The sequence below is a fragment of the Cajanus cajan genome, chromosome 9 (genome assembly GCF_000230855.2).
Source record: "Cajanus cajan strain Asha chromosome 9, NIPB_CcT2T_4, whole genome shotgun sequence".
Lineage (NCBI taxonomy): Eukaryota > Viridiplantae > Streptophyta > Magnoliopsida > Fabales > Fabaceae > Cajanus > Cajanus cajan.
Window position 1 is genome coordinate 13,317,653 of NC_138525.1, and position 17,581 is coordinate 13,335,233.

The 17,581-nt window shown below is 38.9% G+C and overlaps 1 protein-coding gene across 1 annotated transcript; it reads left to right on the forward strand.

The window, feature by feature from the left end:
- Positions 1-8,514: 8,514 nt before the first annotated feature.
- LOC109813917 (uncharacterized) lies at positions 8,515-12,132 on the forward strand. Its single transcript, XM_083064150.1, has 4 exons — positions 8,515-9,289; positions 9,368-10,308; positions 10,775-11,470; positions 11,656-12,132. The coding sequence occupies exons 1-4, from the start codon at positions 8,515-8,517 to the stop codon at positions 12,130-12,132; spliced, it is 2,889 nt and encodes a 962-aa protein (XP_082920276.1).
- Positions 12,133-17,581: the final 5,449 nt, after the last annotated feature.

The following is a 17,581-nucleotide window of genomic DNA, read 5'->3' on the forward strand; positions in this document are numbered from 1 at the left end:
ACCCTTCAATCCGCGTGGGTGGTCTCCTCGGTCTCTTCATCTTCATTCACGGTCGTCCCCGGATCCTCCGCGGGGGCTGACCGAGGCGGCGCCATGTCATCCAGCTCCATATCATCCGGCGCAGCAGCGAAATCCATAAAATCCCCCTGAAAGAAGTCCTTACTCAGCTCAAAAGCGAAGTCCGGGGGGAAAGTGCCGAAATGATTGGCTTGCCGAACGGCGTGCCAAAACCCTTCCTCGTGCTCCTTCACAATTTTGCCTTCGCATTCAGCCCGGAAGGTCGCCATCGCCGCATCGCCTTAGGCCTTCGCCCTTTCCACTTCAGCCTGGAGTTCCTTCACCTCCTCAACCCGCATCCGCTCGACATCTTCCGCCGCCTGCACTCGACCTTCCATCCCTTCATAGGCCTCCTTCCAGTGGGCCACCTCAGCCTCCAACGCCGCTTTCTCACCAGTTAAAGCCTCTTGCACCGAGAGGGATTGTTGCAGAGCCGACTTAGTATCTTCCAGGCTCTTTTGGAGATTATGCAAGTCTCCCATCGGTTCTAAGGCCATCTTCCGAAATATGGCAGTGGCCCTCATGTGCAACTCGCATGCCATCGCCCACCGAGCCGAAGGAGTGGCTGCATCAAGCATAATATGCCTTTGGGCCGATAGCAGATCAGAAGACATCATTCGGGCCGGCCTGATCTCCTTCGATAAGAAGTCCTTAGCGAAGATGGTCGAAGGTACGGCCAAATCTGTGGAAGGACCCTCAACCCTTCGTTGCTTAGGCCGAGAGGCTTCCGTCCCCGCGGCATCGGTCTTCTTTTCCCCCTTGTCTTTCCTCTTTCTGCCCCTAGAATCGGGAAGGGCAATAACAGGAGGCGTGGGCCGAGGAGCATCCGTGGCTTGAGGTTGCCGATCAATGGCAACGCTTCGATGATCTTCGGCGGAGGTCCCGGCCGGGGCTTTGCTCCTCATCAATTGCCGATACGACAGTCCCAATCCTTGTTGCGCCATCCAACCTGCAAAAATCAAACAAGTCACACATCAACTCAACAAGCACAATCAATACGAAGTAACAAAACATACCCTCTAAATCAAAACGAGGCCGAGACGACTTCGGCAGCAGCACCAGAAACCGAGAAGGGATGCATTTCGGCAATCCTTTGAGAACGTCTAAAGCCGACAACTCGGCGTCGGTCATCATGTCCTCGGGAAAGTCATCATACTTCCGAGGCTGCCGGGTCCAATAAAAAGGAAAAAGGGGTTTCTGCTCGGCATCATAAAAATAATTCCGTCCGGCAACAGGGTCTATGATTACTTTCACAAACCCCGATTTAAAACCCTTGAAGGACGACGTGAAGGGCGTCAATAGCGGTCGGTCGACGTTCCGAATCAACGAGAGCCACTTCACAGTCTTATTAGACGGACGAGTACAGAAAAAATGTAAAAATAATCGTACGGTCGGCTCTATATAATGGTATTTACAAAGTACCCTAAAAGCTTGCATATAAGCCCACGCGTTTGGGTGCAACTGCGTCGGCGCCACGTTCAACACACGCAGAACCCCCATCTGAAAATCGTCAAACAGGAGCGACATGCCGAGTTCTCGAAAGAAACACTCGTACATGTAGAAGAAGTCTCCCTGACCCTCCTGCTTTGCAAGAAAGACCAGGTCTAGCCCCCCAGGGCCTTCGGCCCGGCACCGACGCAACATGATAGGATACGGCTCCCAACCATCCCATCAGCCCAACGTGCATAGACTAAGGAGCCGTATCACGGCAGCCCTCTCATAAAAACGAGAGAAATATGCCGCCACCTCCCCATCAACCCACTCGTACCCCGGAATTTCACAGGGGGGTACTTTTTCCTGTAATCCCCAGGGCTCATCTCAGCATCGGGTAAATCCGAACCGGACGAATCACCACCAGACTCTCCATTACCGTCAGATGATGATTCCCTAAGACCCTCGACTACTTCCACCTCGGTATTGAAGACCAACATCTCGGCCTCGGCATCTTGTGCCAAAACCCTAGCACTGGCCGAAGACCCTGATGACAATGTCACACCTTCGGCTGCCATCGCATCAACAAAAACTCAATGCAAAGCTTAAAGTAGCCTACCTTAGCAACTATTCAGCTCAGAGAGATACGGGTTTCGGGGCAGTGTTCGCTATCAACAAGGCACGAGTCGAGTTATCATCTACATACCTTATTTATAGGAATTGGACACGGCAACCCAAAAGCCCCTCATAAATGCTTCTGAAACAAAAGGACACAACCCCAGAGCACACATCCCAAAGCCGGCTATAGCATGCAACGGTCATTATCAAGTCACACCTCCCGAAAACCACGTCACTCCTACGCCCTGAACCCTAAAATCACTAAATCGTTTCAGCACCCAAAACCCCTTCGTCTTTCATTCCTTGGGCTTGGGGGGGTAGTGTACTAGGAGGCACCTTTTCGGCCAAACAATAGGCCGATAGGGGCGCTTGAACCGATGAAGACGCTGTCCACAGGTAGGTACCCCTTCGGTCAAATAGTAGGCCGAAAGGGGGACCCCGAACCGATGTAACACACTACTACACCCCCTCGGCCTTAGGATAGGCCGAACACCCCCTCGGCCTTAGGGTAGGCCGAACACCCTCTCGGCCTTGTACCTGGCCGAGGACTTCAACAAAGACCAACTCACGAAGAGCATGGGGCAAAACCCTCGGCATTGACTTAAACCGAACACCTCCTCGGCCTTAGGGTGGGCCGAACACCCTTTCGGCCTTGTACCTGGCCGAGAACTTCAACAAAGACCAACTCACGAAGAGCATGGGGCAAAACCCTCGGCATTGACTTAAACCGAACACCTCCTCGGCCTTAGGGTGGGCCGAACACCCTTTCGGCCTTGTACCTGGCCGAGGACTTCAACAAGGACCAGCTCGAGCAACACGTGACAAAATTAGACACTTATTATACAGTAATTACCATGCCTGATTAAGAAGAGATTAAGGTTAATACAAGTGTTACCCATCTCCCAAGACTGAAGGCCCATCAGGCCCAATTGTGTCTCTATAAATACACAGGTGATGTGACATAAATGAGGTACGTTACTATTCAACATAAAGGCATTTATTGCTCCATACCGAATACTTACTTGATCGTTGGAGTGCCTTTGTAGGTACCCTCCACACCCTTTGAAGACAGTGTTCGGTCGGGACTAAAGACTTAGGAGATCAAGAAGGAAGAACGACGAGAGGAGTGTTTCCACGCAGGAACACTTTTCAATTCATGTTATTTTATAATTAGTATGTTCTGTGTTTTTTCCTTAGTAGTATTAAGCCACTTATTCTACTTTTACCCACATTTTTGTCAAGGGAAAATGAATGATATATAGAGTTGTAATTAAAAGTTTCGTTTTTTCGAGTGGGGAGTGGGAAAATGGGTGATGGGGATGTAACTACTCTCTTAATCAATAAGTTATAAAAGAGAGAAGAAAGTATTAATGATTAAGTAATAGTACAAAAAGCTTTTAATTTTAGTTAATTTTATTTTACATTTAGGATTGATTTTATAAACGAGTGTAAAACTATTTGGTATAGAGAAAATCAATTTTTTTTTTTATCAAAGTTTTATAGTATAAATGATTTGACATTTATACTTTTTAATCAAATATCAAAACTATTGATCTTTGATTTGAGAATAAAATTGCAAACGAAAAAAATATCACTTTATTCCTATAAGGATTATTTGAATGAAAATAAATGATATTTTCTTATTAAATAAAAAATATATATTTATTTTTATATAGAAAATCAGTTTGGCAAGAATTGATGTACAAAGTACGTTTTTTTTTTCTTTTAAAATTGCAATACAACTATATTATCTTCTTGATATACAATATTCCAATTCTAACATAAATAAATACAAAAAAAGAATATTTTTTTATTATATATACAATATTGGGTTAGGATTTGTTGACACCATGATGTTAAATTAGTGTAATAATATTTTTAATAGAATGTAAATTTAATTGATCTAATTATTATATTTCAAGATATAATATTCATGATCATCTATATTAAATTTTAAATAATTTAAAATTTTTTAAATATGTTATCTAATAATATATATATATATATATATATATATATATATATATATTTTAAATATCGTCAATTTATATGTTAAAAGAAATATGATGAACTACTAAATAATATTACAATATAATACAATTTTATGTATTTGATTTAATTAATAATATGATAAATACAACAATTGAATATGCATTCAATAAAACATTATTGAAGATACCATTTGATTGATTTCACACTATGATTTCAACATATCCTAACTATATATATTACAATCAATTAAATAAATCATATATATTACAATCAATTAAATTAATAAATTGATATTTAAAATAATATTAAAAGTAAGATATTAAAAAGGAATTATAAGCGGTCTAAGTAAACTGCAATATTTTTTTTTTCAAAAGAGTACAATATTAAAAAAATATATAACAAACTGAAATGTAAGAATATTTTTTTAGAAAATAATAAATAATTAAATGTGATAAAAATTAAGTATAATAAAAATTATTGTTCATGATATAGCTAAAGATGAAAATAATTTATAAATATATATATATATATATATGTATATAATTACCTTATTTATATAAAATAAAAAATAAATTATTTAACTAAATTATATACATAAAATAACTTAATTATCTTAATCTAATATATTTTTTATTACCTTAATTAATATTTTATATTTTGTTATCTATTTTAACACTAAAGTAATTAGAGTTAATAATAAAGATAAAAAAGAATATTAAGAAAATATTAGACCTAAAACTGAAAAAAAAAATTACTTGTAAAAATTAGAATAAAATAGAGTCATATTTCAAAGACTTAAAACATATTTAAGTCTTCAATAAATCCTACTAAATATATAAGAATTAGTACAAATATATAATGAATTGTGAGAAATAATTATGAATTAAATGATATTATTAATTGATTGAAAAAAGTCACCTCTCTCGTTGCAAGGAAGTTGGAGGTGTAACAGAAACTAGAAAAGAGTAAAAATTCGTATATTATTTGTCCTTAAAAAGGAAAGAGTTGTATTTCCATGGTTAGACAGTTAATAAATTTTCTTGTATCAAAAGAAAAATTTTGTAATCCTTTTTTCAATAATAAAGGTTTTATTTTTCTTTGCTCACGTAGATAAAAATTCTAAATTCTCAAGCTTATTTTTTTTAAGTCAATTCTCACGTTATTCTTTTATTTTAATTTTATGCCATGCCCATTTAAAATTAATAGTGATAGAATTTAAGATATTAATTCTCAAGAGCATGCAAATGAATTTGAAATGGTAGGTAGTAAAGTAGTTATTGTTCCTGTGTTAGGATACACACTTCACTTATCCTTGTTGTAGCGGGTCTGATCCTAGGTCTCAGTCTTCTCGTTCCTATCCAGGTAGTCCGATGTGAGGGGGGGTGTGCCTGCAAAGACACTTCAACGCTCAAGTAAGTGCTCGGCGTAATAAATGTGGTAGTTGAAAGTTAGTTACGTACCTCGTTGGGGTCCTATTTATAGTGATTCTTATTGGGCCGCGATTAAGGACTGGGCCCCGGGAAATTAGGGGGCTAATCCGGTGCATTACATAAATTAACCTCTCCATAATTATCCTGGCGTAAATCCGTGACTTGGCCGAGCACACCGACACGTTCCGTTCAGATTGTGAGTGGTTGGTGGGCTCGGGTATTCGACCTGGTCGTCCACGAACTCGGGTATTCGGCCTAGTCGGCCACGAACTCAGGTATTCGGCCTAGTCGGCCATGAACTCGGGTATTTGGCCTAGTCGGCCATGAACTTGGGTATTCGGCCTAGTCGGCCACGAACTCAGGTATTCGGCCTAGTCAACCACCATACGGTATAGTTATTTCAATGAACAGTATGTATGTATGTTTTGAACATTCCTGAGCTTATAAAACTATCATCAGACGAAATAATCTCCTATCCCATACTCTACTATCATATATATGTAAAATAATGAAATAAAATATTAAATAATTTTAAATTTTTTAAAAATTTATAAATTTATTTTATGTATTAAAAATTTTAAATTCAGCCATTAAATAAAATATAAGTTATTAGATAGAATAAATTTAAGTAAACTTACTCATAGAATAAACAAATCACACACACAATTTTTTATAAAAAAAAAAATAATTTTTGAAATAATTGTGTTATTAACTATAGTAAAAAAAAATGGAGGTCTTGTAATGAGATATAAAATAAGAGATATATAAAGAGAGATAAAAAAAATAAAATAAACAATTATATAAGTAATGGGAGTATTATTTGTAATAAAAAAAAATATAATGTGCAATTACTTAATAAAATTTTTCATTTAAAAAATAAAATGTTCCTATTAAAATAAAGATAAAAAAACAATTAAAAATAAATATATACCATTTATGGTTATAAATTATGACCGTCAAATGTTCCCAATCAAATCAACTCAAATAAGTCCGCAATAAAATGGATTGCCATTTTTCTATGCGTTAATATGGTTGGTCCACAAGCTAAACAAACCGTTTGCGGGGCAAAGTCCATGTACCTATTTATTTATAAATAAAATAATTATTAAAATTATTTTAATCATAAACAAGTTTCGATGTGAATTTGAATTTATTTTTTTAATAAAAATATCCTGTAATTGATAGTCGTGAATTAATCAATTCATATATATTAAATATGAATAACTATTTTAAGAGTTATTTTTTAATAATGTTTATAAATATTATTTTAATTTATTATCTAATTTAATTTTTAATTATTAAATTTATTTATAAATAAAATTTTAATATTTTAAAACAAATTATTAATAATTAAAATAATATTAGGTCATAATATAAATTATTTATTTTATATTTAAAATAAAATTTATATGTTTAAAAATATTTATTTATAATTTTTTTTAATATTATTTATATAAATATAATATTTATTTGTGTATATAATTTATTATAAATTTTATTTATGTATATACTTATATCTATACAATATATAAAGAGAATATATTTTCATGTAATCATTTTTTGTCTCCACAATTTTTTTTTTTATTACAGCCTCAATTATAAAGATTTTTTTTAGAATATTCATTTTAGTAATTATTTTTTAATTTCTGAGTTTTATATGGATCATTTTGCCCGACACACACACACACACACACACACACACACATATATATATATATATATATATATATATATATATATATATATATATATATATATATATATAAATAGATAGATAGGAGGATTCACTTATTTCATGAGTAAGTCTACTCAATAACTTATGTTATATATCAAGTTTCAATTATTCAAACATTGAATTATTTGATATCTTATTTCATTAATTCAAATTAACGGATAATCATAAAAACATTTTATACATTGATTTGAATTAATAAAACGAAATATCAAATAATTTTTAAATTTTTAAAACTTTACAGACTTGATATATGTATTAAGGATTTTTAATTTAATAGTTATATTGTTAAAATTTGATATAAAACATGAATAATTGAGTAAAATAAGTTTATATAGGTTTATTTTTGGAGTAAGTGAAACCCCCTTTCTCTCTCTATCTCTCTCTCTCTCTCTCTCTCTCTATATATATATATATATATATAGCATTTTACTCTAAAACTGAAAATTAGCTACTCACAAAATAATTATTTTATTTTTTGATGTAAGAAAAATAAATAAGATAAGATAATAACTATTTATTTATTTTAAAAAAATCAATAAAGGCACGAAGTATTTCTTTTCTTACCGGTATATAATAAATATTTAATTTGTAAAATACACAGACTAAAATTCAGTTTCTCTTAAAACATAAAAATCACTTAATTGTATTTTACTTTTTACAATAATTTTTTTACATATGCATGACTATTAGAATGTTTAAGAAATTCAATTATTTAGAACGTGAGGCATGCAATACGGAGCTGGTTCTTGCGGCACTTAAAAACTTTTCGGATAATGGAAATATCCCCTTCACCAAGGTCGTGGACGCGATGCGCTCTACACAATTATATGATGAACATACAAATGTCGTTGCTAGTTTATTACGTCGACACTTCATTGAGGAAGGGAAACAAACGTTACATTATGTTGATGGAAGACAGGCTAGTTTGAGTTGTCAAGATGATCCTGGGGTGTCAAACCTGAATTTTAAATACTTGATATGATGAATATAGTTAGATGGAATTGTAGAGGGGTTGGGAGTAAAAGTTTTATACCACTCATTAACGACTTAATTAAGATAATATTGGTGTGCTATGTCTTATGGAAACTCATATCAATGGTTCAGCAAAAAATGTGATTAATCGAATCAAACTTGATAGTGCATTTCAGGTAGATGCGCATGGATTTGCAGGTGGGATTTGGATTCTTTGGAATTCTTCTACGTGGAAAATTGAAATTTTAAGGAACTCAAACCAATACATTAATTCATGTGATGGCTGGGCAAGCAACTTGTTCATGGAATCTCACAATAGTCTATGGCAGCCCTCATTCCCAGTTTCGGGTGGAACTTTGGAGGGATATTAGAAGAATTGCGATGGAGATTAAAGGTGCATGGTGTTTGTTAGGTGATTTTAATGCAGTTCTTCAAGACGGCGAAAGACATGGTGGTAAGCAAAGGGCCATCAATAAAGGCGATGCTGCGTTTAGGAAGTTAGTGAAAGAATGTGACTTGATTGACATGGGGTTTCAAGGCTCTCCTTTCACATGGAAACGAGGCAACTTATATGAACGTCTGGATCGAGTGCTAATCAATTTAGATTGGCAAGTGATTTTTCCTCACGCGAATGTCCTACATTTACACCCTCTGAAGTCTAACCATTGTCCAATCATGTTGAAGCTAGGTGGCATGATGAACTCAAGAAATCATCGTCGGCCTTTTAGATTTGAAGCTGCCTGGCTTACTCATCCGGAACTTCCAAAGGTTGTCTATAACGGTTGGAATGAACAATCAGAATGGGCTAACAAGATGAGTTCTCTTCAAAAATGTCTTGCCAACTGGAATCGGACCACCTTTGGCAACATTTTCTTCAAGAAACAGAGGCTTTTAAGAAGATTAAATGGTATTTCTACAAAGTTATCTCATGAACGAAATGACTTTCTTGAAGAGCTGTCTAAGAAACTATGGAGTGAATATGAACATGTTCTGATACAAGAAGAGCTACTTTGGTTTCAGAAATCCCGCTACAAATGGCTTGAATTGGGAGATCGTAATACAAAATACTTCCATGGATCCACACTAATTAGAAGAAGGAAAAATTGAGTAGTAAAACTACAAAATGATTCAGGTGATTGGATAGAAGATAGAGTAGAATTGGAAAACTTGGCAACAAATTACTATAAGTCCCTATTTGCTGAACCTGGTAATAGTGAGCCCTTCTGTTTATCGAATGGATTTCTTAACCTATCGCAGGAAATAAAAGACATGTTAGCCTCTCCATTTACTCAACAAGAAATATTTTCTGTTCTTCGTCAAATGGGAGGTTTGAAAGCCCCGGGCCCTGACGGCTTTCATGCTATATTCTTCCAATCACAATGGAACATAGTGGGACCTTCGCTTTGTAAGCTACTCTTCTCAATCTATGATGATCCAAAGTTGGTGGCCGATATAAATAAGACATCCATTACTCTCATCCCTAAGGTAGACAATGTTATGTCTTTGAAACAAATGAGACCTATTAGTTTATGCAATGTGTCTTACAAAGTTCTCACGAAGATGATAGCCACTCGATTAAGACGAATTATGGAGGATTTGGTGGGCCCTAATCAATGCAGTTTTGTTCCTTATAGGCAAACAACAGATAATATCATTATAACTCAAGAGGTTATTCATTCTATGAAGCATAAATCGGGTAACAAAGGATGGATGGCCATTAAGATTGATCTTGAAAAAGCTTATGACAGATTAAATTGGAACTTTGTTAGAGATACGTTAGCTGATATCGGCCTACCTCAGAAATTGATTAAGCTAATCTGGCATTGTATCTCGTCGCCCTCGATGCAGGTTCTTTGGAATGGGGAAGATTTATGTATGGAAAGGCTTTTTCACCTCATTAAAATTGCTAAAGATCATCATTTGTGGAAGCCAATCAAATTATCAAAGAAAGGCCCACCTTTATCCCATCTAGCTTTTGCTGATGACCTGATTCTATTTTCTGAAGCGTCTTTGGACCAGGCTGAAATTATCAAAGCTTGTCTGGATAATTTTTGTCACAGCTCGGGCATGAAGGTGAGCACGAAAAAAACTAGGATTTTCTTTTCCAAGAATATAGGATGGAGTGTCAAAAACGAAATAAGCTCATCACTTGGCTTCCAACGCACAGATGATTTGGGTAAATATCTTGAATCAAATTACACCATGAGCAAGTGAGTAAAAGGAGCCTTCAATTATATCATGGATCACATTAACAGAAGATTAAGCTCATGGAAAACAAAAACTCTTTCCTTTGCGGGGCGCCTCACCTTAACAAAATCGGTTCTTGCCGCAATTCCATCATATACTATGAAAACTGTCCTTCTCTCTAAACAACTCTGTGATGATATTGACAAATCCTGTCGATCTTTCATTTGGGGACAGGATAGTGGCAAACGTCGTATACATGCTCTAGCGTGGGAGGGTCTTTGCAAACCCTAAGGATGACGGAGGGTTAGGTTTGAGGGAATCACGCAAAGTTAATATTGCTTTCATGATGAAGAATTGCTGGGCTTTATGTTCTCAACTAGAAAAGCTTTGGGTCCGAGTGGTGCGTTCCAAATATGCCTGTGGTGATGGGTCTATTCCGGTTGTTAATAAAAGATCAGTGGCATCTAACCTTTGGAGGGGAATCTGCAACGCTTGGGTGGAAGTTCAACCTCAAATAGCTTGGAATGTAGGGGATGGATTACTTATCAAGTTTTGGATAGATAGGTGGCTTCCGTCGAAGACTGTTCTCTACAAGGTGGTTGTTCAAGACTTGCCAATAGATTTCCAAAATAAAACAGTGGCAGAATATGTTGGAGAGGATGGAAGTTGGAAGCTTGATACATTCCGGTCGTTGCTACCTACTCCTATTTGGTATGAGATCATGGGTATTGCGTCTCCTTCCCTTGAAAACGACAAGGATTGTATTGTTTGGGGTGGTTCATGTGATGGCAGGTTTTCTATTAAAAGTGCTTATGCTTCCCTGACTCCCTCACCTAGAATGGAGTCAACAGACCTTTTTAAAAAGATTTGGAAATGGCCTGGTCCTGAAAGGATTCGTTGTTTGTTATGGAGGATTTCACAAGATAGTTTATGCACAAATGCTTGGAGGCTGTCTCGCTTTTTAACATCAGATGCTAGATGTCCCCGTTGCCACATGGATCGGGAAACTGCTTTACATGTTCTACGTTACTGTACATTTGCACGTGAGGTATGGAGGGGAATCTTGGGTCAAGATGTGGACCAAAATTTTTTTAATTTCCCATTGACTATTTGGCTGGAATCAAACCTTGATACGTCAGTGCCTAATTGGATACATGAGTTTGCACACTGGACTCATTATGGAAGAATTGTAACAATTTCACCTTTTGTCAAATTGTAACAAACCCTTTACAGGTTGTTTGTGAAATCAAAGGCCGCATGCATGTCTTATCAAGCACGACATTTTGTAAGCCTCATATTTTTTACCAGAAAGATAACCCAAAGTCACATATTCGATGGACCCCTCCTCCCTCTAATATTCTGAAACTTAATTGCGATGGGGTGGTTGCGGATAATGCTTGTGCTTCGTGTGGAGGGATCTTGCGAGATAACAATGGAGACTTTATATTGGCTTTCTCAGGTTTGATTGGAAACTGTTCAGTGCTACAAGCTGAATTATGGGCCATTTTTCATGGTTTGAGACTGATAAAGGATAAATTTCTCTCGTATCATATAATCATAGAGTCTGACTCAGTAATAGCTACTGAATTCTTGAACAAAGGTTGTCCCAGAATTCATCCGTGTTACTCTCTTATTAACCAAATTGTCAGGATGGCAGGAGAGTTTTACGAAGTAGAGTGTGTTCATATCCTTCAGAAGCCAATCAAGTAGTAGACATATTTGCTAAATTAGGACTCTCTTTCATAGAGAGACTTCAATGTTTTAACACGCCACCAAATTGGGCACATTTTTTGTTATTAGCAGATAAGTCTGTTGTTTGTTTTCCCGTGGCTTTTAGTGTTTTTTTGGGCTTTTAAGCCCCTTTGTCAATAAAAAAAAATTGTGTCAATGTATTAAATTAATATATATATATATATATATATATATATATATATATATATATTATACTTTAATTTAAACATTTACTTTCATAATTTCCTCCTTAATTTGTTTAAAACTAATAAATAACCAATTATTTATTGTTTTGCTTATATATTTTTTTTTATTCCTGGAATATCGAAGGCCGATAGCATAGCGTGGGTCAATCGCTACCATTTAACCACACGTTTGGGATTGTTTTGCTTATATTCTCAGACACAGTTACGCGAATTCTGCATGGGTTTATCAGTAAACAACCATGACGCTCTCCACTTTGATGAATGGTGAAAGTATAATTAGAATTAGTGGCAATAGCCGCTACAACTCTACTCCACTAATTGTTGCTGTGGTGACACAAATTCTACCCCACACAATAAGAAAACTGTGGCATCACATGTGATCTGGATGGTTCGTTCCTCCTTTTCCAATTCCTCTCTGTCTACCCTATCTTGTCTTGGAACAAACCAAAGCATAACATATATAGCCTCATGGCGGTGCCTGTTTTTTAATGCCTGATGTAATTGGCAGCAACCCCCCGTAGAGTCTTAGCCACCCATGACAGTCCACAGATGTCAAAGTTCAAAATTCCACTTTCCACTTCCCTTTAATATACTTGGAAAAATTATTGTAAAAGAAAGGTTTAGTGTGTGTGTAACACTGGATGTGGAATTCCCATAAATAACTATTGATTACTTTTTTTTTCTTCTTTTTTTTCTGGACTTAGGTTTTGAAGGTGTAATCGAATATGTACTTAATATATTATTTCATCACGTTTTTAATTTTTTAATTTTTAATAACATCTTTCTTCTTTTTATATTTTTGTAATTTAATCTTTAAAGTTAAGAATTTATTTATAATTCATCAAATTTCGCAAAATATTCCTTAAATCATCATATCTAAAAAAATCATATTATATTTCCTACAAATTTTTATTTCATGTCGTCGATTTCTGTAAGACCCACTTTCTCTCTTTCTCCTCTTTTTCTTTTTCCCCCCAAACCCTCACACTCTCTTTTTCCCATTTGCGCTTCTCCTCCATTTGCTGTCTCTAGGTGGTGGTGCGGAGTAGCTTCTTGGGAGGTGCTGATCATAGAGAGCAAGAGGTAGGAGAGCTGATTTCTTATCCGAGAGCTGAGTCCCCAAGCTTGTTCTTCCTCTTTGTTCAAGCTCCCTTTCGTTCTTCTCCTTCATTCAGGTTTCCGAAGCTCGGATTTCTTCAAAGCGAGGTAAGGGAAGCTAGTCCTTAGGGTTTTGTGTGGTTGAAAATGAGTTATATGAACTCTTGTGGCTGATGATGAGTGATTATAATTGCTGTGTTGCTGGAAATTTGGGGTTCTTGGAGTGTTGAGGGTTTAAGTCAAAAACTTGGATTTTTGCTTGATTTGTTGTTGCATGCACATAAAGTTGGTATCTTTGAACTCCTTGATGAAAATGTGGCACTTTGAACCGTTTGCATGTGAGTTTTCTGTGAAATTTTGCAGGTTTTGGAAATTTTTCGAACTTGGGAGAGTTACTGATGAGTTCGCGCTGAGCGCTGTTCGTCGCGCCGGGCGCGTGACCACCAGGAGACTCTGTTTAGGCAAGCCCGCCGGGCGCAAGGCTGTGTGCGCTAGGCGAGCTTGCAAATGGGGGTCTCTGGTTGGCCCGCGCCGGGCATGACTCGAGCTGCGCTGGGCGCGATATCAAGAGTAACATGTTTTTGGGATACTTGGACTGCGCTAGGCGCACTTTTGGACTCGCTGGGCGCGGAGGCTCCTTGGGAGTCTCTGCCAAGGGCACGCCGGGCGCAATTGTGAATTGCGCTGGGCGCGAGACCCTGGTGGGTCTCTGCCTTCCCCACGCTGGGCGCGGGTTAGGCTCCGCTGGGCGCACGAGACTCCTTGAGTCTCTGCCAGACAGGCGCTAGGCGCAATTTGGAATTGCGCCAGGCGCGGGAGAGCCTTGGTGCTCTCGGGTTGAGTCGCGCTGGGCGCAACCTCGAGTGCGCCGGGCGCGCAAGGAAAATGATGATCTATAGGACATTGACTGTTGAGTTGTGCCGAAATTGTTAATCAATGATGTGATATGCTGAACCAAGCGAATTTGATGAATATGTTGTGATGATTAGGGGATTAAGCTGAGATAAATATGTTAGTTGTATTAGAGGTGTATTGTTGAGCTGGAATCAATGGATTAATAAGAGAAATTATATAGTATAGCGGCATTATAGACCGTTGGGCTGAATTGTAGAAAGTAATAATTTTGTTGAATTGTTGTGCTGTGCTGTGCTGTACTGGGCTGAGATATGCTGGGTTGGGTGATATTATAGCCGCTAAGTCGGTGCTGTTGTTAGCCACACATGTGGTGCTGATTCTAACCGCTAAGGTGGTGCTGTTGTTGCCGCTAAGTCGGTGCCGTTATAGCCACTAGAGTGGTGCTGTTGTTGCCGCTAAGTCGGTGCCGTTATAGCCACTAGAGTGGTGCTGTTGTTGCCGCTAAGTCGGTGCCGTTATAGCCACTAGAGTGGTGCTGTTGTTGCCGCTAAGTCGGTGCCGTTATAGCCACTAGAGTGGTGTTGTTGTTGCCGCTTTGCGGTGCCGTTATAGCCACTAGAGTGGTGCTGTTATTGCTGCTAAGCAGTGCTGATATTGCCGCATTGCGGTGCTGATATTGTTGAGTGGTATAAGCTGTACAAGTGTGCTGATAACTGTATCTGTTGTTAATTATATTGCCAATTATATAATTGTATGATGAATTTTAATTTCACTAGCTTACCCTTCTGTTGTTTTCCATGTTTTTGGACTGCGATGATCATACTATGTATGGGAGCAGAGCAGGAATAGAGGTGCGTCTTGTGGTGAGGTTGGTGGACCTTGCAGCTGTTTTGCTTGGCGATGTGTTGTTTTGCTTGTGGCTACGTGGGATAGTAGCATTTGGTTGTATTTTTCTTTAGTACACTTTAACTCTAGTCAGATTGGAACCTTGTATATCTATATATATTCTAGATCCTATATTCATATACTTGTTCTATCTGTCTGGTGTTTCGAGTGTGCTATGCCGGGCGTAGTGACCAGTCGGGTCGTTACACTTTAGTGGTATCAGAGCAGTTCGAGTCTAGTGGACACTCTTTGGGGGTGGTCCCTTTAGGCTTTTTGCTGTGTTAGCTCTGTGCTGTGTTGTTTTGCTGTGATGTCTGTTGTGCTGAAAATTGCTGTGCTGAAATTGTTGTGGTGATTCGTTGTGCTGTTGATTTTGTGTGGTTTAGTATTGTTTACTAAAGATGTTGTTACCTTTGTAGAAGATGACTAGGACAAATGAGCAGATAGCCCGTGCCCTAGAGATGTTGGCCATGGCTATGCAACAGCAAAATGCCTATTTTGCTAGGATGGAGGCTGAGAGAGCTGCAGCTGGTGCAGCAAGACCTGCAGGGTCACAGGAGAGCCGGGACCTTGCTGAGTTCCGGAAGTGTAATCCTCCACAGTTTGCAGGAGATGCGGATCCAGAAGTGGCTGACCGCTGGATCCGTGAATTAGAGAAGATCTTTACCGTACTGGGATGTCCTCCAGAGAGGAAGTTAGCATACGCTGTATACATGCTTGTTGGGGAGGCTGAACATTGGTGGAGAGGCACCTATCAGATGCTTGTTGCTAGGGGAGTTACAGTTGATTGGGAGTGCTTCCGGACAGTGTTTATGGAGAAGTTCTTCCCGGAAAGCGTGAGGCATGCCAAGGAGGCAGAGTTTATGCGATTGCATCAGGGTGGGATGACAGTATCAGAGTATGCGATAAAATTCGAGCACCTAGCCCGTTTTTATTCGCAGGGTATGCCTGAGGCTTGGAAATGCAGGAAATTTGCAGATGGATTGAAATATGAGCTGAAGAGGATGGTGGTGCCTATGGCCATCACGGAGTTCCCAGCCTTAGTGGAGAAGGCGAAGGTAGTTGAGCAGTTGGAAGGTGGAAACCGTGCGGTGAGGACTATTGGGGGACCATCTGGGTCCAAGAAGGGTGAGAGTCTGAGGAAACCATATGACAGGCCCCAACCACAGCAAGGGGGTTCTGTTTCTAGGCGATCTTCCAGTGCTGCTAGTGGAGGTAGACAGAGTGGAGGTGCTACTCTGAGATGTTTTAGGTGTGCTGGGCCCCACTTTATCAGGGACTGTCCGCACACGGAGAGCCGTTGCTTCAGATGTCATCAGATGGGCCACGAATCGGCAAATTGTCCTACGAGGGATAGACCAGAGAGGAGCACTCAGAGGAGTAATGTACAGAGGGTTGATACTCAGAGGAGTAGTGCACAGAGAGCTGATACACAGAGGGGTGACAGACCTACTACTGCTGGTAGGGTATTTGCTTTGACGGGTGCTGAGGCTTCGACTTCTTCTGATCTTGTGAAGGGGAAGGGCAAGGCCGCTGGTAAGGATGTGATGATTCTATTTGACTCTGGTGCTACGCATTCATTTATATCATATGCATGTGCTGCTTTGTTGGGTGTGCCTGTGTGTGAGTTGGGGTTGAGACTACTCGTGTCGACGCCCGCTTCTACTTCTGTGATTGCTTCTGAATTGTGCGTGGGTTGTCCAGTTGTGGTGAATGAGAAGAAGTACAAGGTGAACTTGATTTGTTTACCTTTGGTGGATATTGACATAATCTTAGGGATGGATTGGTTGTCTGCCAATCGCATCCTTATAGACTGTGCCAATAGGCGGTTAATCTTCCCTCAAGAGGAGGATGAGCTGTTGATCTCAGCTGTTCAAGCTGAGTCCTTGCTGAGGGATGGGGCAGAGTGCTGTCTTCTGCTTGCTACCACGAGTGTGGAGACCGAGAGAATCTTAGCTGGTATCGATGTGGTGAGGGAGTATGCCGAGGTGTTCCCTGACGAGGTGCCTGGGTTGCCTCCTGTTAGGGAGATGGAGTTCAGCATTGACCTGGTTCCAAGTGCGGGACCAGTGTCAGTAGCTCCCTATAGGATGGCTCCTGCTGAGCTGGCTGAGCTGAAAGATCAGTTGGAGGACTTATTGGAAAAGCAGTTGGTGCGACCGAGTGTTTCGCCGTGGGGTGCCCCTGTGTTGTTGGTAAAGAAGAAGGATGGGGGTAGTCGACTGTGTGTTGATTACCGGCAGTTGAACAAATTGACCATTAAGAACAAATATCCACTTCCCCGGATAGATGACTTAATGGATCAACTGAGGGGCGCGTCGGTGTTTTCTAAGATTGACTTGAGGTCAGGATATCACCAGATTAGGGTGAAGGAGGGTGACATA

Bases quoted from the DNA above. Each gene is read 5' to 3' on its own strand.
- LOC109813917 (XM_083064150.1), top strand. From the start codon at position 8,515: ATGGCTGGGCAAGCAACTTGTTCATGGAATCTCACAATAGTCTATGGC. The intron at 9,290-9,367 runs GTAATACAAAAT...AAAATGATTCAG, and splicing joins ATGGCTTGAATTGGGAGATC to GTGATTGGATAGAAGATAGA. The intron at 10,309-10,774 runs GTGAGCACGAAA...TTCATGATGAAG, and splicing joins GTCACAGCTCGGGCATGAAG to AATTGCTGGGCTTTATGTTC.